Here is a 20,577-nt window from a genome sequence, read left to right as displayed (position 1 = left end):
CTCTATTCTGTATCATTGGTCTGTTTTGAGTGTCCTTATATAAGTTCCACACTTTCATAATATGACAGAGCAGGTCTTCCTACCTTGTGCTTCAATAGTTCTTCTCTGTTCTTAGCTCTGTGTACTTTCATTCGAGTTTTCCAATCATTTTGGTAATTTCTACATAAAAACCATTGGGAATTTGATAGGTACTACATTAAATCTAATCCATGGGTGTGATTTCTCTCCATTTACTTAGGTCTTTATTATGATTTTGTCATGTTTTTATTAGGTGGAACCATATGAAATGTTTTTATAGATTCAAAATGTTTGAATGTTGGCCATTATATGGTTCAGCCTGATATAATTCTCTCCAGAGGTCTGACCTTATGTGTCTGTTATCCTTATTTAACCTCAGATACCACTTGTTATTATAAATCCTTTTTAAATTTCATTTTTCTCTTTGTTACTGGTATATAAGTAACCTTTGATTTTGGATCCATTAGCCTTACTAGAGTTAATAGTTTTAATTCACATGTAGATTGTTTCAGGATTTTTATAATTGTAATCTGTGAATTATGACATTTTTGTGTTGTATTTTTCCTTCGATTGCTAACTTTTGTCTTCATTCACCAGTTGCCTGTTAGTACATTGCTGAAAGGAGGTGGTGAGAGCAGGCATCTTTTTTTTCTCCTGATATCTCTTTGAAAATTTTACCAATAATTATAATGTTTGATGGGTATTTTGTAGGTATGCTTTCCTGGATTTGGTTTGACAATATTTTGTATAGGATTTTTGCATTTAGGTTAATGAGTGAAATTTGTATATTAACTTTCCTATCTTAGCTATCCTTTCGAAATTACGTTGGTTTTATAAAATTATCGTGTGCTATAATATTTTTCTATTTTATGGTAGAGTTTTGTGTCCTTTTCCTGAATGTTAAAACTTCTCAGTAAAGTCCTTTGGGGCTGAGTTTTCTTTGTGGGAAGGTTTTTTGATTTCTGTAATGATAATAGAACTATTCAGATTTTCTATTCTTGAAATAGGATTTAATTTTCTAGGAACCTATTTTAATTTTAGTTTATTGTCATAAGTTTGGATAGCCTCATCTTTTAACGTGTATAGTCTTTGTTAATGTTGTTCCCTTTTTCATTCCTGAATTTAGTTTGTGATTTAATCTCACCAAAGGTTTATCAGTTTTACTATACATTTACAAAGAACTAACCTTCATCTTTGATACTCTCTATTGTATTGAAAGTGCAAAGGAAGAAGCAAATAGAGGACATGATTTTTAATCTGCCTCGGAGATTTGATAAGGGAACTGGGAGTTAAAGTTCATGCTTGTTCCTAATTTTTAGCTTGTGAGTAGCAAAAAGTGAATATGCTTAAACTGTCTAATTCTAGTTAACAAATTCTATTTGATTAACAATGTTGTGTTAGTTTCAGGTGTACAGCAAAGTGATTCAGTTATACATATACAAGTATCTATTCTTTTTAAAATTCTTTTCCCATTTAGGTTATTGCAGATTATTGAGCAGAGTGCCCTGTGCTATACAGTAGGTCCTTGCTGGTTATCTATTTTAAATATAGCAGCATGTACATGTCAATCCCAAACTCCCAATCTATCCCTCCCTCCACCCTTCCCCCCTGGGAAGTTCATTCTCTAAGTCTGTGAGACTATTTCTGTTTTGTAAATAAGTTCATTTGTATCATGTTTTTTTAGATTCCACATATAAGTGATATCATTTGATATTTGTCTTACTTCACTTAGTATGATCATCTCCAGGTCCATCCATGTTACTGCAAATGGCATTATTTCATTCTTTTTAATGGCTGAGTAATATTCCATTGTATATATGTACCACATCTTCTTTATCCATTCCTCTGTCAATGGACATTTAGGTTGCTTCCATGTTTTGGCTATTGTAAACAGCACTGTAATGAACATTGGGGTGCATGCATCCTTTTGGACCATGGTTTTCTCCAGATATATGTCCAGGAGTGGGATTGCTGGATCATACGGTAGGTCTATTTTCAGTTTTTTAAGGAACCTCCATACTGTTCTCCATTGGTACACTGGCTGTACCAATTTACATTCCCACCAACAGTGTGGGGTGCTCCACGCCCTCGCCAGCATTTATTGTTTGTAAAGTTTTTGATGTTGGCCGTTCTGACTGGTGTGAGGTGATACCTCATTGTAGTTTTGATTTGCATTTCTCTAATAATTAACAATATTGAGCATCTTTTCATGTGCCTTTTGGCCATCTGTATGTCTTTGGAGAAATGTCTGTTCAGATCTTCTGCCCATTTTTTGATTGGGTTGTTTGTTTTTCGATATTGAGCTGCATGAGCTGCTTGTAAATTTTGTAGAGTAATCCCTTGGCCATCACATTGTTTGCAAATATTTTCTCCCATTCTGGGGGTTGTCTTTTCATCTTGTTTATGGTTTCTTGGCTGTGCAAAAGCTTTTGAGTTTAGTTATGTCCCATTTGTTTATTTTTGCTTTTATTTCCATTACTCTAGGAGACGGATTGAAAAAGATCTTGCTGCAATTTATGACAAAGAGTGTTCTGCCTATGTTTTCCTCGAGTTTTATAGTATCTGGTCTTACACTTAGGTCTTTAATCCATTTTGCATTTATTTTTGTGTATGGTGTTAAAGAATGTTCTAATTTCATGTTTTTACATGTAGCTGACCAGTTTTCCCAGCACCATTTACTGAAGAGACTGTCTTTTCTCCATTGTATGTTCTTGCCCCCTTTGTCATAGATTAATTGACCGTAGGTGCATGAGTTTGTTTCTGGGCTTTCTGTCCTGTTCCATTGATCTATATTTCTGTTTTTGTGCCAGTGCCATTACTGTTTTGATGACTATAGCTATGCAGTATAGTCTGAAGTCAGGGAGCCTGATTCCTCCAGCTCCAATTTTCTTTCTCAAGATTGCTTTGGCTATTCGGGGTCTTTTGTATCTCCATACAGATTTTAAGATTTTTTTGTTCTAGTCCTGTGGAAATGCCATTGGTAATTTGATAGAGATTGCATTGAATCTGTAGATTGCCTTGGGTAGTATAGTCATTTTGACAATATTGATTCTTCCCATCCAAGAACATGGTATATCTCTCCATCTGTTTGTCATCTTCTATTTCTTTCATCAGCATCTTACAGTTTTCGGAGTACAGGTCTTTTGCCTCCTTAGGTAGGTTTATTCCTAGGTATTTTATTCTTTTTGATGCGATGGTAAATGGGATTGTTTCTTGAATTTCTCTTTCTGATCTTTTGTTGTTAGTGTATAGAAATGCAACAGATTTCTGTATATTAATTTTGTAAACTGCAACTTTACCAGATTCATTGATGAGCTCTAGTCATTTTCTGGTAGCACCTTTAGGATTTTCTATGTATAGTATCATGTCATCTGTAGACAGTGACAGTTTTACTTTTCCAATTTGGATTCCTTTTATTTCCTTTTCTTTTCTGATTGTTGTGGCTAGGACTTCCAACACTATGTTGAATAAAAGTGGTGAGAGTAGGCATCCTTGTCTCATTCCTGATCTTAGAGGAAAAGCTTTCAGCTTTTCACTGAGTACTATGTTAGCTGTAGGTTTGTCATAAATGGGCTTTATTATGTTGAGGTATGTTCCCTCTATGCCCACTTTCTGGAGAGTTTTTATCATAAATGTGTGTTGGATTTTGTCAAAAGTTTTTTCTGCATCTATTTAGATGATCATATGGTTTTTATTCAATTTGTTGATGTGGTGTATCACATTAATTGATTTGCAGATACTGAAAAATCCTTGCATTCTTGGGATAAATCCCACTTGATCATGGCGTATACTAGACATTTACAAAAAAACTAACGTTCAGCTTTGATCCTCTCTATTGTACTGAAGGTGCAAAGGAAGAAACAGAGGACATGATTTGTAATCTGCCTTGGAGATTTGATAAGGGAACTTGGAGTTAAAGTTTATGCTTGTATCTAATTTTTAATTTGTGAGTACCAAAAAGTGAATATGCTTAAACTATCTAATTCTAGTTAACAAAATTCTATTTTTAACTTGCCATTTTCTGTTTCTATTTTAGCTTTGAAGAAAATTCAAAACAGAAGTCTAGGGTTTAAATCAGTTTTTCAAATCTTTGGTCACTTACTCTTGTATATTTAATAGTATATGAAATTATACTAGATTAGATATTCCTAAGTAGAATTTGAATCCTATAGCAAAAAAAAAAATTTTTAACCTTACTAAAACTATGGATGTACTTACTGTATTCTGTGTCATTTTTTAGGGTTTTATTTACTAAATTTTATCCATACTTGTTTATCATGACATCTCTAGTGATCTTATTATTGAATGTACCATTCTTACAGACTATGAACTTGATGTCCATATCAAGTTATAAATCAAAGCTCACTGTATTCCAACCATAGTGGCCTCCTTGTGTTGCTTAATCATATAAACACGCTCCTGTTTCAGAGCTTTTGCACATGCTGTTTCCTCTGACTGGTCTGCTCCACACAGATATTCATTTGGCTTACTTTGTCTTTTGTTTTATTTCTTTATTCAAATATCACTTCGAAAGACAACTTTCTTGATCACGCTATGTAAAATCATACATACAGACAGATACCAGGCATAGGTGTGTGTATATATGATTGAATTCTCCCTTAGTCTAACTTATTTTTCTTTATGATACTGATTATCACCTGACATTTATTATTTTCTCTTGCCCTACTTGTATTAGTTTCCTGTTATTGCTATAACAAATTACCACAGGCTTAGTGGCTTAAATAATAGAACTTACTATTTTACAGTTCTGTAGGTCAGAAGTCTTATGAGTTTCACTGGGCTAAAAGCGGTGTCGGCAGGGATGTGTTCCTTTTTGGAGACTGAAGGAAAATTGACTTCCTTGCCTTTTTCAGATTTTAGGGGCCTCCCAGTTCCTTGGCCTGTGGCCTGCTTCTCCATGTTTAAAGCCAACAAAATTGTATCTTTGACTGTTCATTTGTAGTCATATCTTCCTCAGGCTCTTTCTTCCTTTTTCTACTTTTCAAGGCCCCCTGTGATTACATTGGGCCTATCTAGATAATCCTATTTAAAGGTCATTAACAAAGTCCCTTTTGCCATATAAAGTAACATATTCACAGGTTCCTGGGCTTAGGACATAGATGTCTTCGGGGCCTATTACTCTGCCAAGCATACCACTGGAATGTTAATGCTTTGATTTTGTTGTTGTTGTTGTTTGCTCCTGTGTGTCAGGCCCTGTTCTAAGCACTAGTTAAAATAAATGTTCAGTAAATACAATATTTCATAGAATCTGAAATAAACGGTTTTCCATATTTTAACATCTCTGAAATTATGATGTATCTTAAAATTGCTATTGGACTGACTAAAGTTGGGTTCTTTCAGATATTTGAGTTTACTTCTGCTAGTCACCTTGGAGTACCATCTATAGAACTTGAAGTTAAATTTTCTGCTTGAGCTTTTTTAAACCACACAGGTAGTATGAATTCATATCTGTCAGGGGATACTTTTTCTCCTTATACCCAGGGGTAATATTGAAACAGGCATCTTTGTTTTCTGTATGTGCAAGGTGGTTTATTTGCCATTTTTCTTTAACATGAGAGAAGCCATTTGTTGTCCTAGCTTTGAGGGTCCTTCTTAGACAGCTCATCTCAGGCTTTTTTCTTGCTTGAGGTTTCATAAAATAATATGTCTTATAGTTGTTGGCTTTCATTTGGTGTCCCATCTTTATTTGAGGGTTCTTCTTATACTGACCCATTGCAGGCCAGTTTCTTTTTTGGTAGTATATAAAATAATGCATTTTTACAATTGTTCGTTTATTAGATTTCAATGAAATAAATAGGTTGTTTCCTGAAGGAATGAATTGACTATTTACCTGTTTTGGTTGTGATCTGTGCCTTGCTTCATTAGTTTAGTCAAGAGGAAATGGATGTAGTAAGCCTTCAACTTAAAATGATAAATGACTGGAAAAGTGATTTTAGTTTTAAGCTGTCTGATTTTATGACTTATTGAAGCACATAGAAGGTTTCTCTTTCCAGGTAGGGTGGAATAGCTGGCAGCAGATCAGCATTCTTACCTAAAACAACTAGAATAGCCAGATCAAGTACAGTTGTCATCTGAAAGGCAGCAGAGAGGTAAGGAGAACGACCAGGGGTATGACTCTGGAAAGGGAAGAACCTTAGAAAGCAGTTAGCTTTTTTTTTTTTTTTAATTTATTTTATTTTATTTTTTTATTTCTGGCTGCATTGGGTCTTCGTTGCTGTGCGCGGGCCTTCTCTAGCTGCAGCGAGCGGGGGCCACTCTTCGTTGCAGTGCGCAGGCTTCTCATTGCGGTAGCCTCTCTCGTTGCAGAGCACAGGCTCTAGGTGCTCGGGCTTCAGTAGTTGTGGTGCCTGTGCTTCAGCAGTTGTGGTTTGCAGGCTCTAGAGCACAGACTCAGTAGTTGTGGCGCACAGACTTAGTTGCTCCACAGCATGTGGGATCTTCCTGGACCAGGGCTCAAACCCGTGTCTCCTGCATTGGCAGGCGGATTCTTAACCACTGCGCCACCAGGGAAGCCTGACAGTTAGCTTTTGTAGTTGCTTTTTGCCCTGGGGACTATGCTAATTATGGATACAGGGCAAACCTCACTGAACAACTGGCGGCAGTATGGAGACAAGAAATCAGAGCTGTTGGCAGATATGTGGGATGCCTCAAGCATATGACCTGTGTTCTCTTAGGACTTTTGCCAGTTACTGGGTTTTCCTAGGCAGGAGGCTAAAAACATAAGTAAAAAACAAAGTGGAGTTTTTAGCAGTCTTAGAAGGCAAACATGAATTTGGGGATCCCTGGTGGAGTGGTCCCACAGAATATACAACAGGCTCTTAGTTGAAAACTGTAGATGGTTAAGGCAGACAGGTAGACTAAATCTTACCAAAGCTGAAGAACCAGCCTTGCCTCAGCAGAGTTGCTAATTAAAATGTTAAACCACTGCAGTATCTCTCCAGCAGAAGGAAGATTGGACCTTCTTAATGGTAAGATAATGACTGAAGCCTCTAATGTGGTTTTTTTTTTTTAATGCTTTTCTTTTTTTTTTAATTTATTTATTTTATTCTTTTATTTTTGGCTGCATTGGGTCTTCGTTGCTGTGCGCGGGCTTTCTCTAGTTGCGGAGAGCGGGGGCTGCTCTTCGTTGTGGTGCGCAGGCTTCTCATTGTGGTGGCTTCTCTTGTTGTGGAGCGTGGGCTCTAGAGCACAGCCTCAGTAATTGTGGCACCGGGCTCAGTAGTTGTGGTTCACGGGCTCTAGAGCGCAGGCTCAGTAGTTGTGGCACACGGGCTTAGTTGCTCCGCGGCATGTGGCATCTTCCCAGACCAGGGCTTGAACCCATGTCCCCTGCATTGGCAGGTGGATTCTTTTTTTTTTTTTTATAAATTTATTTTTTTTTATTATTTTATTTTTAAGAAATTCACGTTCTTTATTTATTTATGACTGTGTTGAGTCTTCGTTTCTGTGTGAGGGCTTTCTCTAGTTGCGGCAAGTGGGGACCACTCTTCATCGCGGTGCGCGGGCCTCTCACCATCGCGGCCTCTCTTGTTGCGGAGCACAGGCTCCAGACGCGCAAGCTCAGCAATTGTGGCTCACGGGCCTAGTTGCTCCGTGGCATGTGGGATCTTCCCAGACCAGGGCTCGAACCTGTGTGCCCTGCATTGGCAGGCAGATTCTCAACCACTGCGCCACCAGGGAAGCCCGGCAGGTGGATTCTTAACCAGTGTGCCATCAGGGAAGCCCGCCTCTAATGTTTTATATATACTATCTACCATGGAATCAAAAATACTGTGCTACCAAAAGACAGGGCCACATAATCAAAAACCAGAAGAAGATAAACCAAGAACAGAAATGGAGTCATAAGTGATCTTGATCAAGTTATCAGGCAGGAACTTTAATTATAATTAATATGCTTAAGAAAATAGTTGAAAAGATAGAGAATTTCAACTGAGAATTAGAATCTATAAAATAATCATATGGAGAACAAGAAGTGAAAAGTACAGTTTCCACAACTAAGACTTCCTTAGGTTGGTTTATCAGCAGATAAGACACAGCAGAAGATAGGATAAACTCAAAGGCAAGTCAGTGAAAAATATCCAACTAAAACATTGAAAATATAATGGAAAATAATACAGAAAAGACTGTTGTATATGTGGGACTTTGTGAAGAGGTGTGTTTACATCTATTTGTAGTTCCCCAAAAGAGAGTAGGGTGAAAACTATTTGAAAATGTAATAGCTAGAATTTTCCAAAACTGATAAAAGACGTCAGTCGAAGATTGAAGTTTTGCAGTTCCTAAGCAGGATAAATAAAAAGAAAACAGTGGCATATCGCAATAAGGCTGCTGAAAACTAAAGATAGAGTCAAAGGGAAGACGGCTGAGTTTTAACCAGGAGTAGTGTAAGCTAGAAGACAGTGGAATGGCATCTGAAAACACTGACTTTAAAAGTTCTCAACTTAGAAATACATTCTTTATGAAAATACACTACAAAAATGAAACCAAAATAAAGACATCAGACCACACCTGAGAGAATTCAGTACCAACAGACTTGCACTAAAAGAAATACTAAAGGGAGTTCTTTAAGCAGAAGGAAGATGATCTCAGATAGAAAGAAGGAAATATAGGAAATAATTATGAACAGAGGAAGGGTAACTATGTGAGTACCAATAGACTACTGAAAAAAATAAGTTTAAAATATGTGTAGAATAAAATCATGATAACCATGTGAAAGATGGGATTAGTAAATGAAGCTTTGAGATTCTGACATGATCAGGAAAGTACTGAAAGTAAAACGTAAAGCAGATTGATTTTTCAGGTTTGCATGGTGCATTCTCTAAGAACCACTAAAAATTAATAAAATATTAGCAAATTAAGAGTGGAAATAGAATAATACAAAAGAAGGCAATCAAGAAGAGTAAGACAAAAAGGTAGATAAAGTAGAAGACATGGTAAAATGGTAGCAACAAATATATCATCAATTATATTAACTATATATGAACTAAATATTATAAAGACAAAGATCAACAGACTAGATTAAAATAAAAACAAAACTCTTACGCTGCTTATAAGAAAATCTCCTTAAATATGAAATCACAGAAGTTGAAAATATAAGGATGGATGGGATTCTAGGAAGATGGCAACAGCATAGATTTTAATCTTCCTAGATATCCTTATAAAAACAAATAGAACGAAAAGATCTAATCCAAAAATTAAGGGCAGTATCTACAAACATTTAGGGTGATGTGGTATCTCCCACAAACACCAAGATAGCTACTGAGATAAACAACTGAAAGCTACAAGACCTGTGCGGTATCGGTAACTATACAAGAGGAAGAAGAGGGTAACAGGATATATGATTGACCCAAGAACTCCAAAATAATAAGTTAAGTTACCTCAGCAAGCTATCTCACCTGAGAGTAGCAGCTATGATGGCCATCTTTTAAGATGACCCCCAATAATTCCTGCCTCCTGGTTCTCAACACCTTGCAGAGTTCCCTCCCACATTTTATTAGGGTTGCTCTTTGTGACCAGTAGAATATGGCAGAAGTGATGGTATACCACTTCTGAGATTGGGTTATGAAAACATGGAAGCTTCCATTTTGGGCTCTCTCACGTCACTTCCTCTGGTGGAAGCCAGCTGTTATGTTGTGAGAATTCAGACAGCCCATTGGTCTTCCCCCAGTTGAGCCTTTATATGAGACTGTAGGTCTGGTCAACAGCTTGACTGAAACCTCAAGAAAGATCATGAGCCAGAACTACCCAGCTAAGCTGCTTCCAAATTGCTGATCCACAGAAACTGAGGTAATTTTTGTTTTAAACTGCTAGTTTTGTGGTGACCTGTTATGTAATAATAGTTAACTAATACAGTAGCTGAAGCCAGAAATGGGTATGCACCCCAGTTTGGATGAGTATACACAGTTTGCAGTAAGGTCTGAAGAGATTAGAGCCCTATGAACTCTCAAAATTAGTCAGCTAAAGTTCCATTCCAGGACAAAGTCCCATATTGAGAATAAACTACTAGGAATGCAGTCCAAATTGAGTAGGACAGGAACAGTAAGGACAAAGGAAAAAAGGGTCCAGTTAAAAAATAGGGAAGGGGAATAGAGCCAGGAGATACCAAAAGGAAGTTTCTATAGTGTCATTTTTTTAAATTAATTTTTGAGGCAAAATTTACTTAAAGCAATATGTACCATATTGCAATATGTACCATATAAAGCCACCACTGTAATCAAGATATAGAACCTTTTCATTACCCCCCCCCAAAAGTCCCTGTGGGCTCCATCAGAGTCACAATTACTACCACAACCCTCAACCTTGGCCTCAAACTACTGATCTGCTTTCTATCAGATTAGATTTTAGCTGCCATAGTTTTGAATGCTTCTCCAAAAAACAACAACAAAACTGAGTTATATGGAGCTCTGTGGCTGTGATCTAGCAAACCTAATTGAAGTTATACCCTCTAAAGGGTCAAGAAAATTTTATAAAAACAAGCAAAAGAAAAGCATTGATGTCAAATCCATACAAAATTAGAAGAAAAAGAAAAAATAAGGAACCAGGATAGCACCCTTACAAGGAAAATATCCCAGAAAGACATCCATGAGTCAAGAAAAGGTAAGCCAAGAATTTTAAGTCTAGCCAAAGTGGCCTTCATTATAAAGGCTGGAGACAAACTATCATTAACTTATAAGAACTAGGGGAGGAATTGTTCTCATGAACCCTTCCTGGGAAATCTTGTAGAGAACTAGTTTCAGACCATCAAGATGACTGTAGGCAATTTGACATAGAGTAGTAATAAACATTAAAAATATTTCTGCATCTAGAACTGGGACTAGAGGGAGGTACATAAGGGAGAAAGTGTAGTATGTAATGGTTTTATGGTCTGACACTGTAGATATAACTGTAAGACATGGCAGAAATATACAAAGAAACTTTAAAGTATTTTCTGTAATCATAATGACAACTGGTGAAAATGTCATATGTAATGTGGGGTAAAGCAAAGAAGTACTTGTAGCATTCTAATTTAGGTATCCCTGGTGTCTTTGAGAACTAGGATTTTCTGATTGTGGGGGAAAGGAGAAAGAGAAATAATTGCTTTGTCAAAAGCAGACTTATCCTTTAGTCCTGAATTTGAACAGAAAGTGTTTGCATGAACTCATGAGGTATCTTGTACATGTATTAATGTGTATGTCTAAATTTTGTAGCTTGGTCTAGAAATAGTGATCAATCCAGTTTTAGAAAGCTTTTCCAGTGCCTAAATTGTGGTCTTGAAATAACCATTTCCACCTAAAAGAAACTAGGCTTCCTTGGAGATAAGACTACAGACTGTGGGGGGGGGGGGGCAGGGGTCGGAAGCTGGGGCGAATTGAGAGTAACATCTACATATATACTCTACCGAATGTAAAATAGATAGCTAGTGGAAAGCAGCAGCATAGCACAGGGAGATCAGCTCGGTGCTTTGCGATGACCTAGAGAGGTGGGATAGGGAGGGTGGGAGGGAGGGGATATGGGGATATATGTATGCATATGGCTGATTCACTTTGTTGTACAACAGAAACTAACACAGTATTGTAAAGCAATTATACTCCAATAGAGATCTATTTAAAAAAAAAAGACTACAGGGTGGGGGCAGAAAATGTACAAGATGAACTGAGAACAAACATCTTGTCTTGCACATAACAAGGAAGCCCACAAAGACTGCTAAATTCTTGTCAGAAAGATTTGAGAATCAACTGGAAGATCCCATTGGCCAAAGATGAGATGATTTGAACATCAATAAGGAAAATAACTAGCATGGATTGAAACACCTCAAATACATGAACTCCTAGTTATATAGAAACTCATTGGTCACCTACATAGAATGTTTGAGAACTGTGTTTTTTAAACTGCTAAAGAAAGCATTTCATCTATATTTGTTATACGAGCTATACCACTGAGTCACCAAGTAATTGATGAGCTCAGGTTTCTCTTTATGGAATTATTCCAGCAAATAAGTAAAAAGGGAATGAAAGAACTAGAATATCAACATTTTCCAATCCCCAGTGAATTAATCTAGGCATTGAGCATCTATGGCTGCTGTAGGAAAAGACAACTAAGTAATTAGGTGCTTACTGATGAAAATAGACCTATAGACAGTTTTACCCAAAAAATGAACCTGGATTTGTGTAAACATTTAGAGCAAGGGTCAGCAGTTTTGTTCTGTAAAGGGACAGATAGTAAATAGTTTAACCTTTGGCCGCCAGATGGTCTCTGTCACAATTCAACTCTGCTGTTGTAGCGTGAAACCAGCCATGGAGAATACATAAACTAATAGGCATAGTTATGTTCCATTAAAACTTTATTTTTAAAAACAGGCATCAGACCAAGGGTTTTCAGCCTTTACTCCAGATCCAACTACTGATTTACTGGAAATATAAATGACAGAAAAAACTAAAGTACACTTTGGGAATGCAGGTATCAAAATTGAGACCATGGGAAACTCTATAGGACAAATGGTGGGGCTTCTTCAACAAATTATAAGGAAAAATATTAGGAATTTAGTTTTTGAAACACAAAACTATATCATATATTTAGGGAGGCAGACAGGTGAGAAGATTGAAGAAAATTAAGGTAAATATAACTCGTGGAAGGGAGTGAAGAGGTTGTGACTGGGAGGGAGGACATGAAGTGCTGAGGTAGTTGACAGTCCTATCTCTTGTCATGGTTGATTACAAGGATGTGTACCTTATAATTGGCTAAACCATACATTTATCTATAAATTTTCTGCATTTGACATTAAAAGTTTTAAAAGGTGAAATGATTGAAAAAGTCACCAAGCAAATGGTAACCAAAAAAACCAAAGGTACACTTTTGATACAAAATGCATTACTAGAGATACAAAGACATTTCATAAGATTTAAGGATCCTTAATCTGTGTGTACCCAATAATATATCTTCAAAAATACAAAGCAAAAGTTGATAGATTAAAAGGAGAATTATACAAATCCACAATCACAGCAAGAAACTTTGAAGAAGTATATGCAAACAGCTATAAATGTGTCTATGAAAAATATGGCTTAGTATTTGAAAGACTTTTCTTTGTAATAAGAGGTCATCTATTTACCCAGAAACTTGCCATATTTATTGGAAATATGTTTAAATCTTTCATTTTAATTGGGAGTATCATTTTACCTAGTCTTTAAGTTAAATTAAACTTACAAGATAGCTATCTTCTCACCAGATGATCTGAGTCTTGAATTTTTTTTTCCTAATATTAAAAGTGACACAACTTCAAATATTAATTAATCACTGGACTTTTCCTACTGCTGGAAACAATAACTCAGTGATTAGAATAGCTATAATCCCCATTTGTAAATAGGTAGTGTTCAGCGAGTTTCCAAACTGACTTTTAATTACTATTTGTGTATGATTTAGATTTTGCTGGCAGAGGTTAACCTTTCTTCCTTTTTTAAACAGGGGTTCTGAAGGAAAATTAAATGACTGTCAGATAAGATTCATAAATGAAATCTTCAAGATCGAGAAACCTGGAGCCCATCCTCTTTCATTGGCAGATGGAAAGTTTTTAAGTATGGATTTTTCTTATGGGCTGAGACTGCATTTATTGTTCGTGATTGCCATTTTAACTGGCCAGGGAATAACTTTTGAGAAAGTATAAAATTGTAGACCATACAAATTTATTTTCAAGACAACCATTTTGATATAAGATCTATTTTGGTTTAATGGATTTTTCTCAAATGATAAAATTTGTTTTCAAAAAGTATTTTCTCATCTTGGCATTTTATTGCCATTTTCTTGCTGTTTCGTTTATTATAGAGTCTGTCCAGATTAAAAACCCACTTTGGTAATGTTGTGGCCATTTAAGATTAATTTTGAATAGTGAGACTTATTTTTATACTAGTAGAGCCTGAGAAGAATAATGCTGGTTGAGCCCTGAATTTCTGGGAGGTAGTGAATGAGGTTTATGTCATCGTTAGGATGTTAGAATGTAGCCTTATCTCTTCCTTGTATATATTTTACTTAATATCATATAGCTAGTTGGTAACAGAAGTAGACTAGATTCTAAGTCTTTTCATTCATGGTTCAATCACTATCTTTCCAAATAGGTTACAGTGTCTCATACTCTGTCAATTCTGATTTTTTTTCTGGAGAACAATTCATTGACTTTATGCTGTGTGTCAATGTCTAGTATATTCTGGGTAAAGAAATATTCAAGATTAAATAGTTCTGCCTAACCTCTTCTTACCACAGTTGTGCAAGATTAGAACAAGACAAGACCTTTAACAGATCAATAAATAAATTTCCATGTTACTGGTCTAAGCCATACTCATTTTTTGAGGCTGCAATGCTAATACATCTACGTGAATTAAGAACCTTAAGGCATACTGTGTATGACTGTTTCTATGGTTTATGACTGTATGGTTATATTCTAGGAATAAAGGTAAACTTGATGAGTAAACTTATTTAATGTGACTTACTTGCTCTCAGTAAAACACAATAGAAAAACAAGATTGACTAGGTTTTTCTTGTGTTTTCTCTCTCAGTATATCTGCATATATATGTTGTTCTCTCCTCTGTCTAATGCTAATCATGTTATAGCTACAGCTTTGAACTTCTGTGTAAAGAAACCATTTCAGAGCCACAGCCAGATTGCCATTGACCAGATCACTCTCCAAACCAAAAATCTAAACATACCTTTGGCATTTTAGGTCTGTGAAATTTCCATTACTTATATATGTTGTCACAGCTACCTTAGTGGAAGTGAAACAAAATTGTAACCTTCCATTCATTAGCAAGAATAGGCAGTGTGATCAGTCAGAAAGTTAGTACTGAAATCAGTGGCAGTTTTCTTTCCCCCTCTCTTATTTGTCAGGTACTTGTTCCCTGTTTCTCATATTGAACAATCAGCTCTGATACGGTAAATTCCTCGCGAATTTATTGTGTGCATTTGTAAGAAATTCAGAGTATAGAACTATATAAGTTATAGAACTCCCAAGAGGTAATCACTCTAACAATATATGTCATTCTAGACATCTTTCTGTATCTATATAATTCATCTTTGTGTATCTATACAGTTAATTTTGTGTAAAAAATTTATTCTGCTATTTCCTTTTTGAATTTAACATATTTGGCTACGTCTGTATTATAGTTCTTATAAACTTACCTCATTTTACACAAAATCGATCCAACTGTTACTCTTTTGACATTTAAATTTAACTTTTGGTATTAGCATTACTATAAGATTTCTGTGTATGTATGTATATTTTATAATTTCAAGTGAATATTTTGGCAGAAGGTGTTTGGGTTTAGATGGGGGAGGCTGGCGGGATGGGGGAAGTCGGGGGGCAATAAGTGGAACCTGTTAGTTGCCAGAGTTCTGAACCAATTGACAAGTAAGATAAAAAAATAAAATAAACTGTTAGATACTGTTACTAATAAAGAGTGTATTGGGGGCATAGCAAAACCAAAATGGGTTTGCTAACTTCTAACCGCCGTACCCCTCCTAGTTCAGTCCACCCAAGGAAAGGTTTGGATCTGCAGAATAGGTGTTACCTAATAGTTTCGTTTATTAAGTAGTTAGAGCCAAACAACTTTGTTCAAGTATTGTATTTTGCTTGAAATTTTAATAAATCTTACAGTGCCCCGTGAGTTCACTGCATTGCCCCTAGGCATCTCGATGCACATTTGGGGAACTTTAAAGTACTACACTGGATTATTCCTTATGGTTCTTTTCTCTTTGTTAAAAAAGCTGCATGTTATTCTCATGGGTTTTTCTGTATAAGATTCATAGAGATAAAAATGATTTTAAGACTAGGCTCGCTATAATTTTGTTCTTAATAGGGAAAAATGACCCTGAATGTGACTTTTGTGGTGGAGACCCAAATAAGAAATGCCGTTCTTGCTCCTGTCATATATGTGGTGGAAAACAGGAACCCAACATGCAAGTTCTATGTGATGAATGTAACATGGCCTATCATATTTACTGCCTGAATCCTCCTTTGGATAAGGTCCCTGAAGAGGAATACTGGTATGATTATCAGGGGATTTTTGTTGCTACTGTGTTAAGAATTGCATGTGAAATGTGTCTTTGAAACACCAAAAGTAGATTTCTAAAGATACGTAGTGTATATACATTTTTGATAGGTAAGAGGTAGATTTATTGAGAGAGACACACATTCTGTAGGCAGAATGCAGTCCATCTCAGAAGGCGAGAACGGCCTACGTAGTGTATATTAAAGGGCTTAAAATTGTATAACTAATGGTTATTTGGCCTTGATACCTTTATTCAGTTATAACAACAGCTTCTGACCCAGTCTCTCACTCCATTTTTTAATCTCTCCAGTTCCTTCTCCAATATGAGTCCTGTGTTCTTTCAGAAATGCAAATTTGATAGTTACTCCTTTGCTTCAGAGGCTTTATGTTACTGTACAGGGCCCTGCACAGTGTTTTTTAGTTGATTTCTCCCACTGTATCCCTTGCCACTTTCCTCTTTTATTTCCCCAAATACTCTATACCCTAGCCAGATTAAATATCTTTCAGCTTCTTAAATAAGTCATGTTCTTTATCTTCTCTGGGTTTACACTTGATGCATTTTCTTCTTGGAAACATTTTCCTCTTTGCGTAACTTCAGGATGATACTCATCCTTCAGGTTTTTTCACTTAAGTATGACTTCAACTGGGAAGCCTTTGTAGATGGTTCCCTCTACCCCTCAGTTATTTTAGATGTGCCTATTAAATGTTTTATAATGTTACTTAACAGTTAAGTGCTTCATACATGCAAGACACTAATAAAGTGCTTTGTATGGATTATCATACTTAATCGTATGAGGTTAATAGTAGAACCAGGCACCAAGGTGAAATATACTTGCCAGAATCTATACTTGTACTGAGTAGTGTTAGCTACAAACAGAAAGGATTAGAAAAGAGACTGGGGGATAATGTTCCCAGTTAAAGTTATAATACGCTTCTTAAGATGTCATATTAGGAAGTTTTTTCTTTTTAGACTACGGTTCATGCTGTTAGCATGGAAGATTAAGTTAGAGGGATGACAGACTGTACTCAGAAATACTAACATCACCATTATGTAGCTGATATCATTGTGAAGAATAGATTGTTCTCCATTCCTTTGGTCTCTCCCCACCTGTTGGGAAGGTTGTTGTATTACAGCAGAGGCTGTAGGGGTGGGGGAAGAAAAAAAAGGATACAACTTCTTCCTTTAACCCTCTGCCACTACTTTGCATGGTCACACCCTGCATTTTACCATCACCAGTAATTATATTTCCTCTGAAGTCTCATGTGCTTCTTCCTCTTTGTTTCTGTGGACGATGTGTTCTTGCTTCACTAAATGCGAACCTTTCTTCCTGCTCTCACAGTTTCGTATCCTTTTGCATTTTGAGGAACTTCACTCTTGCAGTTAATTGCACTCCCGAATTGCCATTACTGGGTTATTCTCATTAGTATCCTAGAATCTCTTGTTTTCACAACACATGCACATACACACTTTCCTAGGTCCCATTTCTCCCACCTTTGTATTGTGGGAGAAAGCTGCCCACTCTCTTGCTTCTCAGAGCTGTCTCCACTGATTATTTCCATTTGCTCTCCTCCTGTCCATACCCCAGCACTCCAGTCTGACCTTCCCTCTCACTACTCAACTATATCTGCTTATATTAGGCTTACACATTTTATGTTGCCAAACCCAAGAGTCACTTCTGAGTCTTCTCCTTACTGTCCTGTTTACCTGCTAACTCTGTTTTTGTAGTTTGTATGATATCATCTATTCTCATTTTCCTCCAGCCTCACCGGCCTTTCCTTGGTCTCTTGTTGGTTTTCTCTCATCTACCACATTTCAGAGTTTCCCAAAGCACTACCCATGTTTTCTCTCTTCATCCTTGCTCCCTAGATGACCTCATGTAATCATGAGACTTTAAATACCAAGCAAACAGCTTGGAATTTATATTTTCAGATCCAGTCTTCCCTGAGCTTTATATTCCCTATATTCAACTGCCTGCTTCGCTAGTATCACAAAACTAGTGAGTCCAAATAGAGATCTTGATTTCCACAAACGTGTCCCCTAAAATCCCGCTCCTCACCTAATTTTCAGTAGGTAATACGATCATCTCATCCACTTGTTGAGGGCCAAAAAGCTAAACTTAATTTTGATTCTCTCTTCTCCCCACTCACATCCAATAACACATGAGCAAATCTTACAGTTCTCCATAATGTTTCTCTACTCTCACCACCCAGTTCAAACCACTATCTCTACACTGAACTGTATAGTAAATGCCTAACTAGTCTTGCTTTCACATTGTCTACCAGCTGTCCTTCTCGCCAGAGCAGCAGAATGATCTAAGTCCTGAATCAGGTTACTCACCTGTTTAAAACCCCCTAATGTCTTCCTGTTGCGTTTAGGATAAAATCTCAACCCTTGCCATCTATGACCTGCCCCCTGACTACTTTTATGTTCTTCAGAACGTACCATTCCTTACTATGCCTCAGGACCTTTACATTTAACGCCTCTTTGCCTGGAATGTCTTACCTGGCCTCTTGATAGGAATCTCAGCTGGAATCCCACCTCAGAACCTTTAACTATTGTATCTAAAGACACATAACATTTCTAATCACTATTACCACCCACATAACCCTGATGTATTTCCTTTATAGCATTTACCACTTTCTGAAATTGTTTCATTTTATGTACTAGTAGTTTTCCTTAACTGTTTACAAATATTTTGATCACAAACATTTATCCCTACCCAGTGCCAAAATAGTGTCTGAGTTCTTAACAAACTTGATGAAAAGATGGATCCCAGGGATGACTATAATTAGAAGACTGTCTTAGATTACTCTATGGAGTATTTCTACATTCATATCGAGGTCCTTCACTTTACCTGGAATTCCTTAACCTTAAATCTTCTTTTCCACTTCTCCAAATTATGTTGTCTGGATATTTAACCTCTGAGCTCATTTTCTCATCAGAGATAATATCTGCTTTCACCATAAGATCTTTGATAAAATTATAGGGTTAGCACATCAGGTAAAATACAATCTTTCTTACCACAAATTAATTTTTGGAAGCCTTCCTGATTTCCAAATTAGTAGGGATTTTACTTGATAGTATTTATTGCCATATCATACATAATTTTACCTTGAATTTGTTTCTGTATCTCACTGCCCGACTAATTTTCTCAGGGACCGAATTGTTTACATGTCTCATAATTAGGCAGTCAAAATTAACTAGTGGGTACAGGTGTCATCTTCTTTACTCTGTAGGCCACATGGCATAGATCATTATAAAATGGGAAGTATAGAAAAAGAAATCTAAGACTAATGGGGGAGTGGCCAGTTGATCTTTGGATATACTCAAAGTTTCCATATCTTGGTGACTCAAGAATAGTCCCATCTCATTCTATAGACATACTTCTGCTTTGCTTTTTAGAAATGATATAAGGCAGATTATAATGGTGTACAAGTTACAGTAGAATGACCAACTACAGATAGGCTAAAGGACAAACAAGTATAGAGAATTGAAATTGAGCTAGAGATAAGGCTAATATAAGCAAGCATCCTTGAATCCAGTGTACTTGTTATAATAAACTATACTTTTTTTTGTGGGGGGAACATTTTATTTGCAGCAATATTCTCTAATTAGAAAAGTCATAAAATATCTACAAAAAGCCTTCTGGAGGTAATATGTGATTTTAGCAAGGTGACAGGACATCCGTTCAGCACGCAAATATCAATCACATTTCATTATGCCTGCAATTAGACTATACATTTTTGAATCTGAGAATTCTAATAACCAATTTAGATGGGGAGATATATCAGTTGCATGGATCATTGTTCAGTCTAGAATCATCTATTCTTACCACTTTTGCTTTAATGATAAAAACTTCAAATGAATAATTTCTACTCTGAGGATTAGTGATAAGATCAGAGTTTATGGTGCCATTTAAATTGGACAGCCTTGTTTGGCTTTTGCATTGCATTTGAGAATTTGATAATAAAATCTTTTAAGTTCTCTAAAAGAATGACAAGTTTTTTTCGGTGAGCTTAATCATGTAAATATTTTGAAAAGCTTAATACTGAAATGCCAACTGAAACTCTGTAATATACACCAAGTATTACATCTTAAAACTTGTTCTAACCTAGAAAGGCCATTATTCTGTTATTGGCTTTAATATAATATTATCAAAATTCCTTTTCCTCTTTTTTTTTAAGGTATTGTCCTTCCTGTAAAACTGATTCTAGTGAAGTTGTAAAGGCTGGTGAAAGACTCAAGATGAGTAAAAAGAAAGCAAAGATGCCATCAGCTAGTACTGAAAGCCGAAGAGACTGGGGCAGGGTAAAGAAGGAAGTCTCTTTTTCTTCCTAGTTACAATGTTTATAACTGTGACGCAAGTTACAATGTTTCAGTTCCAATAGTAGTAATGGTATAAATGATGTTAAGAATCTGAAATGTTAACAAACAACTATATTGATTAATCATATAAATTGTTAAATATTAATCATATAAATTGTTAGGTTTTTATTTTATCCACATTTTATGGGAATTAAGGGCTTTCT

The 20,577-nt window shown here is 36.2% G+C and overlaps 1 protein-coding gene across 1 annotated transcript in view; it reads left to right on the top strand.

Annotated features, from left to right (window-relative positions):
- UHRF2 (ubiquitin like with PHD and ring finger domains 2) overlaps window positions 1-20,577 on the top strand; it is a 73,223-nt gene that overhangs the window by 34,641 nt on the left and 18,005 nt on the right. Inside the window, exons 5-7 of the mRNA XM_082404375.1 lie at window positions 13,474-13,583; window positions 15,856-16,042; window positions 20,233-20,356. Coding sequence (XP_082260501.1) covers window positions 13,474-13,583; window positions 15,856-16,042; window positions 20,233-20,356 — 421 coding nt within the window. The remainder of the gene's footprint in view (window positions 1-13,473; window positions 13,584-15,855; window positions 16,043-20,232; window positions 20,357-20,577) is intronic.

Source organism: Balaenoptera borealis (genome assembly GCF_965194805.1).
Source record: "Balaenoptera borealis genome assembly, chromosome: 8".
NCBI classification, from domain to species: Eukaryota; Metazoa; Chordata; class Mammalia; order Artiodactyla; family Balaenopteridae; genus Balaenoptera; species Balaenoptera borealis.
Note: the sequence above shows the minus strand (reverse complement) of the source record. Positions and strands in the feature narration are given on the sequence as shown.